The following is an 8,358-nucleotide window of genomic DNA, read 5'->3' as shown; positions in this document are numbered from 1 at the left end:
AATACAGACTTTTCAAGGAAGTCAGCAATAGAATATGGTCGCTTTATTGTAATTACAAGGTTCCAGTTTTGGAAATAGCCAGGCTACCCACAAGCACTTGCTGTGTCTGTCTCTACGGCACCCGTTGCTTTTCTTTTGCACCCCCCTCAACTCCCCTGGCCAGCTCTCGTTTGGTTTATTATTATTTGGCACACAAACTCAGAAGCCTATTGGTAGATAAAGCACAGCCTTTGACATCATCATAGTCAATTAAATGTAATTAGTTTTCATTAGCTGAGTGTTAAATCTGGCACGTTGGACGCCAACCCTGGCCATGATGAAACACAGAGCCTTGCGGTCTTTGTCCTAACCCTAAAATTACTGCAGACAAATTAGTAGGCTTTATTAATTTAAAGAGGCTGACATTCAAGGTAAATTCAGTAATTGGTGGTTCAGACTGAACCCTAAAACCTGCTGCCCAGATTTAGTCTAGGAAGAGCATCTGCTTGTTTTATCAGCAGATTTTACACTGTAATAACGTTTTTACAGTCAAATCTCATGGTAAAATGTCTTCTTCACATTGTGCCAAAAACTTATTCTGGGTGTGTGAAGTCAGTCATTTCGCCCATTTTGGTACATCCATAAGCTGTGGTACATTCATAGAGTGATATTCACCCGATTGTGCTTATGACTACTGTTGCTATGGGTGTGTGAATGCCCAGTGTATTCTCTCCAATGTTAGGCAACTTCTTTTTGTTGTTCGTAATTAAAGATATTCTAAGATATTCTTGCTTAGCCGATGACCACACAACACATAATTCCCCCTTCACACTTTCATCCAATTCTCAATCTTATCTGTCCTTTTCTGCCCACCCCTCTCCTTTCCCTGCCGCTGTGTATTTGGGAACCACAGGTTCAACAAAAGCTGTGATTTATAGCAATTTTAAAGGCCCAATGCAGCCATTTTTGTATCAATATCAAATAATTTCTGGGTAACAATTAAGTACCTTACTGTAATAGATTTCCATTCAAATGGGCAAAAATAGCTTTTTAGCAACAAAGAAAATTCTCAAGCAAGAATTTTGCTAGGATTTTTCTGGGAGTAGTCTGTGTGGGCAGGGGAAAACGGAAAACTAGCTGTTATTGGCAGAGAAGTTTGGAACTCTCTTTGTTATTGGTCTAGTAACCAATTTAATGCATGGTGATGTCACCATGGAAAGCCGAAACTCCCGCCCATGCAAACCTGCTGATTAGAAGGTCTTGTGTACATTGTATTTTCAACAATCCGGAAATAACACTGATCAAATTATTTCACACTTTTACAGTCTTAGTTTCATCAATGATTGTGCAATGTGGTATAAAACACAGGAAAATCAGAATTTTGGGCCTTTAATATGGAAACAACCTAAGGCTACAGTGCACCAGCAGAGCATGGCACAAACACATACCAAGGCTCTCTCTAGGGTGTCTCTTTTTACAGCCTGCGGCACCCACACTCCAACTTTAGGGGGAAAAAACACTTGGGCCACAGAGCGTCTAATGTGCTCTACAGTCCAAAATATAACCATAAAATTGTCACAGAGAGATTTTTGATTGTGTTTACCCCATTGCATGAGGAATTGTGTTCTGTTCAGTTGTCCAAGAACAGAGATGCTCGAGGCTTTTTTTCAATCCACGTATGAGTTCTGGTTGTCCCTTTATTTAGGTTTTCCAATAGTAGTCTTGCTGGTAGCTATGAATATTGTCTGAGCGCTGTTGCCATATAATCCCTGATGCATAATTGGTGGATGCAATAGTTGATGGTTGGTGACTCTTGAGCAGTGTATTAACATTGGCTGATTAATTATTCTTTTCATTGTATTTTTTTTATACTTATCCCTATAGTTTCTTATAAAGGGGAGCATGATTTTCATAAGAGGCCTTTCATGCAAAAGCCTGGACAGTGCCAGTGTGCGGAACTCTAAAAAAGGACCTTAGTCCTTTCTACTTCTAAATGATCCCTTACTTAGTCCTCGGAATTGCAGACTAGCATCCAGTCGAGACACGAGTGATTGGGACTGAGAGGTGGGATGGTCAAAATACCACAAAATAGAAACTTTTTTGCCTTCAGAGACTCAAAGTAAAAAATAGGGGAGAAATGAGAGGGAGGGAGGGAGTGAGAAAGAGGCAAAGAACATCAAAGGATGATTATATTTCATTATTGCCTTCTGGCTCTTCATTCAAAGAAATGTACTAAACACAGGTTTTGCCGTACAGCAATTTACAAAGCATAGAGCCAGACCGTTACATCTGTTCTTATGATAACTTTGAAATAGAGAATAATATGGACGTTTAAGTTTACGATAGACAGGGAGAAGTATTAGCAGCCCTTTGAAACAACCTCGTATGAAAGGTTTACCCTCATTTAAAGAAAACTATTAGAGGCCAGATGCAATTAACTGAACATCTTATGATAGAGATGTATTATAACAGTATATTTCATTGGCTTTTTCTTTAGTGTTGGGCTGTAGACTTCGCCAGTTTTGATAAACAACGTTTGTTAAAGACATGCAGATGTGACACCTTTGGGGAAAAAAAGAATACCTCTTCAGCAATACTGTTTTTCTTGTTGTCAGATTGAAATCAAATGTAAAACATTTCAATACACTTAACTGTAAAAATGACAATAAAAAAAACGATATAAGAAACGAGAAATATACATTACTACAAAATAAAGTATACAAAACTAGAAATAATTCACCTCGATCCAGGACCTCAGTCTGTGAATAACTGTCTTCAGGTCACAGATTGAGGCAGCCAGTGATCTCTAACTCTGCTATGCTATATATATACAAAAGTATGTGGACAACCCCTGCAACACTCACTACCGAGTTCCTGTAGTATACCTGTAGTTCCAAACTGCCTCTGGAAGCAAAGTCAGCACAATAACTGTTCGTCGGGAGCTTCATGAATTGGGTTTCCGTGGCCAAGCAGCAGCACACAAGGCTAAGATCACCATGCGCAAATGCTAAGCGTCGGCTGGAGTGGTGTTAAGCTCGCCGCCATTGGACTCTGAAGCAGTGGACACATGTTCTCTGGAGTGATGAATCACGCTTCACCATCTGGCAGTCTGACGGACGAATCTGGGTTCGGCGGATGCCAGGAGAACGCTACCTGCCCCAATGCATAGTTCCAACTGTAAAGTTTGGTGGAGGAGGAATAATGGTCTGGGGCTGGTTTTTATTGTCCGGGCTAGTCCCCTTAGTTCCAGTGAAGAGAAATCTTGACGCTACAGCATACAATAACATTCTAGACGATTCTGTGCTTAAAACTTTCTGACAACAGTTTGGGGAAGGCCCTTTCCTGTTTCAGCATGACAATACCCATGTGCACAAAGTGAGGTCCATACAGAAATTGTTTGTCGAGATCGGTGTGGAAGAACTTGACTGGCCTGCACAGAGCCCTGACCTCAACCCCATCGAACACATTTGGAATGAATTGGGACGCCGACTGCGAGCCAGGCCTAATTGCCCAACATCAGTGCACGACCTCACTAATGCTCTTGTGGCTGAATGGAAGTAAGTCCCCACAGCAATGTTCCAACAACTAGTGGAAAGCCTTCCCAGAAGAGTGGAGGCTGTTATAGCAGCAAAGGTGGGACCAACTCCATATTAATGCCCCTGATTTTGGAATGAGATGTTCGACGAGCAGGTGTCCACATACTTTTGGGCATGTGGTCTATATCATCAGATCTAGGCAAAGCAGATTTCCAGCTCAAACCATTTGTAATGGACTAAAGATGGAATGTTGACCATTTCCATCAATGACTAGCACAAAATACTTCCCGTTGTAGCCATCAATCCATTTGACGATCAACTCTGAAAATGAATATGGATATTGATAGAAAATGTTGTTGTTGGCAGCCCTATATTCTGATTGTCTTCGGTGCCCACTGCCCTGCCTAAGAAAAAATATGGGAACACTAACATCAGTGGCAATCAGAAAATGACATTAAAAGGTATATAATAATAATATTGGTTAAACTTTACTTAAAGCATCCAGCTAGCTTTATAACTTGTTATAATCATGTATAAGCATTTATAATGTATTATAGCAACGCTTTTAATGTTTTACGTATTTCTATGCATATCATTTTCAACTTTCTCAAACTTCTGTTATTTAGTACGGATCATTATGAGATTATTATAAGACATTATAAAGGTGTCATACATGCATCATGACATTATACCTATAGGCTTCAAGTGGTCAATTCAGCAGCTGGATTGATATTCAATGTATGTTTTTAATAAAAAGTAACTGACCCCAACTCTAAACCCAAACCCTGTTATATCTAGCCTACTCATGTAAACCCCCAGTGTCATAAAACAGCTGTGGGAATGAAAATGGACATTTTCAAGTTATGATCATGAGAAATGTGCCTGCTCTGCAATAAACGTTCTCACTGTCGCACCTGGTTAGCCGCTGACGCCACGTTGGACTGACCAATCAGACTTTACAGGAGCACGGGAAGCTCGAAGGCATCTTAATATGGGCGTGGATTAGATTCGTGTGCGAGTTCTGACAGCGAAATGATTGGCTGCGGCAATTCCTATACAGTTTTTGTGGACCCATCCGGCCTACATTGTCCGGCTGTCTTATCGGGATATACCGGGACTGAAAAAAATCTGTTTGACAGACAGACAGACAGACAGACAGACAGACGCTCGCAATTTAAAAAATCTAGAATATGTCTAGAGAGAGCGCAACACATTGCCAAGGATACTAAGACAAGGATGAAAAGTAGGAAATAGAAGGTGCGGCAGCAATTAGGCTAATAAGAAGGCACAGGTTTACATTCAGGATTATGCGTGCATCCCTTGTGCAATAATATTACTCCACATGCAATATAAACTTTCCATTTATCACATGCTCTATTCCTCTAGCCATCTCTCATTTTTTCTCATTTGCACACGTAACACTACGTGTGCCGCGCGCGCAATTACGCACAATCTCTCCCTCCCTCCTTCCCCACTGCCACTCAGTCATTCTCTCTCTCCGCACACACACACACGCTCCCTCACTTTTCGTGGGAGAAAGTAAGAAGGGGGAGAGAGAAAGAGAAAGGAGAGAGAGTGATTTCAGGTCTCTGCTCTCTCCACTGTGGGTACTCATATCCACTCCGCTGACCCAATGGAGCTTTAGCACTAGGGATATAAAATCAATATTTATTGCCCGTACCCCTTTTACTATTTAAAATTTGTACATAGCATAGGTAGATATAGGTCACTTATTAAAGAAGCGTTAAAGAGAGGTAAAAGACGTCTCCAGAGGCGAATCTTTTTCTTCTTTTTTTTGCCTCACAGAAGGTCCAGTCGAAACTCTCTTCGACTGACTTTCTGTGAGAGAGGATATCTAATTTGAACATATCCTACCTTATAGTCCAGCGTCAAACAACTAAAAAACTATGGATATTCGAGATTGCCCCTTTCGGAAGAAGCGGAGACCATGGCGCTTGGACTTTTCCTCTTTTGCCTTGGTAACCCTGGTGCTCGCGCTGTGCCAACTACCCGTGGCTCGGGCAGGTAAGATGGCTTTTATTTTTGAGCGTTCCAGTGAGACTTTGTAGCTAAATATTTGTCTGAAATGCCATGCATATTGTACCACATCTCAGAATTGTCAAGCACTGACTGCCTGTACCGTGCTATTTGCTTTCTAAAAGTGATGCTATTTGGCATGATTTCCAACGATTGTAGCCTAGGATTACAGGTGACCTGTGGTAGTTTAGCCTACTGCTAGCCTACATTACCCCAAAACAGTACATTCTGAACAGGGTTTATAACTCATTTAATGTTCTTCTCAAACAATATTTTGAGGCTTTCTTCTTTGTCTTCTTCCTCAAGAGGCGGCGGTGAAACGCGCTGCGGTGAAACGCGCTGCAGTGAAACGCGCTGCGCTGACAGGTGTCAGTCAGTGCGCTATTGCAGTTAGCTGAAGGCTCAACCATTTCGGATATTTAGACGCTTTTTTGTAGTTGTTGTGAATATAATGTTTTATTCTAGATTTGACAATAGCTTTAAACGAAAAAGGTTTTTAAAGGAGAATTAAGAGTTTTGGTGACAACCTCGTGCGCCATTGCGCATGGATGAGCTTTTCATTCCAGACGGGGCCATAGGATAGGACGGTGCGTTCAGCAGCCGACATTATACTGAGATAGGCTACTTTGGAGTTCACGTCTGATTTATCGTTCTCTTCACTACTGGATGTAGGTATGTGCGTATGTGGATATACAGTGGCAACGTCAAAGTAATGACGGTGGACGTTATATGGTGACTTGATTAGATATTTATCAGTTCACCCCGGCCCTCCCCATCACCATCGCCTCTCATCACCCTATTGTTGTGTGAGGATGGTTTTGCATTGTAATGGTTGTGTGTATGTACTGTGACAATGGAAGGCTTTTTTTGTATTCCATCCTGTCTTTAGGCCTGCTTGTAACACAGCCCATAACTTACGTTGTTTAACATTGGTCACCTCTATTGTTTTTTTCGGTTTCTAAAAATAGTTACCATTGTTTTTATTAAGTTACTGTATCATGATTGAATCATATTATTGATTTATATGATCCTTTTGAACAATAAGCAGCTTAAAGCGAACAACAGCTTATGCTTAACAATACCCTAATTGACAATGGCCGATCAATACTTTTAATTAGGTCTACTAATAATTAGGCTTTTATAGTCAGTTATCGTTATGATTATAATTCTTTTAATTATACATGGATAACTATTTATTTTGCGATTCAACAGCGTCGATGTTTTTCGAAGAATTTGGTGTCAAAGAATGTCTTCAAGGCAGTACGGTAATTCCGTGATTGACCACTACATTACAACTTGCGCATTTGGATCTTTCCGTCATGTTTAACACAGAGGTACCATTCATTCCCACAATTCTACTAGTGATGCTCTTAGTCAAATATTACTTCTGTAGAATTGAACTTTTATAAATTATTTATTCATTCAGTTGGACATAGGTAACTAATAACAATCTTGGACAATTTGAATAGGTCTACAATTGAACCATTAAAGGTGACACCTTATTATGCTAATATGTTAGCCACTCGTATAATTGTATTATAGCATAACAATAATATCCTACAGTTTTATATAGCAATTGCATATTGAGCTTTATCCCAAATGTACGAGGCCCACGTAAGAAGAGCACTGCTTGTGATGCCTGCATGGGAAACCTCTTGCAAGATATTGGCAATGTAATAGATTAATATAGCCAACATTTTCAAAATAGATAGCTGTTCTCTTCAGGTGCGACATTGGATGAATGCGACTTTATTCTTCAGTTTTGGTTAATGACGCCCTAGGCGTTTTAAGTGGGAATAGATGCTTGTGTGTACCGATGGGGGTTTCTAACATAATGTGTGCGCTCTTATGTTTTCCTTGGCTCGACTTCCAATTTCAGATTGCCGAGCCGATTGCATTTTCCCGTCGTCCGACTGCTGTGTGTATTTTGGAGGAGGAAGTCTGAACATTTTTGCTTTTTATGAATAGGTTATTATACGGGAGTGTGCGCTTCTGCGAGAACTAGTCGGAGAGAGAGCGGTACGGAGAGTGAAAGCGTATGTGTCTCCGTGTATGTTCGCTTTGTACAGTTGTGTTTTTTTTAATGCGTCTGTGAACCCTATGGATTTTTTTCAATTTCGGGTGATGAAGTGCCCCTTTCAAATGAATGTGCACCTCTGTGTCTCTGACACCTTGGACTGTTTTTCTCACGTTATGAACTATATAGAGGGAGTGTGCTTTCAAAAATGCATAAGATAATTTACAAGTTCAGAAGTGCTTTCTCTATATTATAATTACTCAACGAACAGAATATTCGATGGATTCGTATAATCTTCTTTCCATAGTTAGGCACACTTGTGCGCAAGTGTCCTTGCGCACGTTTGTAAGACAAGGCAGTATCTAAACATTCATTCAAACTCCTGCTACTACCCATGCTACTGCGTGATAGCTTCTTGGTTTATGATGTTCACAAATGGCATGTGGATATAGGCTAAACACTAAACAGGTCCCCACCCAGGCAATGAAAGCCCAAATTAGAGATGGTCTGTGCTGTGGCTCCCTCAGAAGGTCTGCCCCTACTGTTTATTCTCATCCCTCTGGGGTAAAAAGTGCGCATATATAGCATGACAGACACAGAGGGTACAAGGAATGAAAGCAGGGTTTTGTAAATGAACAAAATATGTGGGCAATATTTTCTTAACATGGATGTTCCTTAACCTAATTTCAAAGCAATCATTCTCAAAGAACTGTCTGTCTCACTTATTCTAACCAAAACACCTTCCCTCACTTACACCCTCTTTCCCCTGCGCTCTCTCACTCGTTCTCC

The 8,358-nt window shown here is 40.6% G+C and overlaps 1 protein-coding gene across 5 annotated transcripts in view; it reads left to right on the top strand.

Annotated features, from left to right (window-relative positions):
• The first annotated feature begins 4,987 nt into the window (after window positions 1–4,987).
• Window positions 4,988–8,358, top strand: part of col11a2 (collagen, type XI, alpha 2) — a 44,855-nt gene continuing 41,484 nt past the window's right edge. Inside the window, exon 1 of one of the 5 annotated variants that reach the window (XM_014141732.3) lies at window positions 4,988–5,540. In XM_014141732.3, coding sequence (XP_013997207.1) covers window positions 5,423–5,540 — 118 coding nt within the window. In that variant the 5' untranslated portion in view covers window positions 4,988–5,422. The remainder of the gene's footprint in view (window positions 5,541–8,358) is intronic. The other 4 variants (XM_014141733.3, XM_045694668.2, XM_014141734.3 and 1 more) reach the window with 4 other exon arrangements.

The sequence above is a fragment of the Salmo salar genome, chromosome 14 (genome assembly GCF_965601325.2).
Source record: "Salmo salar chromosome 14, fSalSal1, whole genome shotgun sequence".
Classification (NCBI taxonomy): Eukaryota; Metazoa; Chordata; class Actinopteri; order Salmoniformes; family Salmonidae; genus Salmo; species Salmo salar.
Note: the sequence above shows the minus strand (reverse complement) of the source record. Positions and strands in the feature narration are given on the sequence as shown.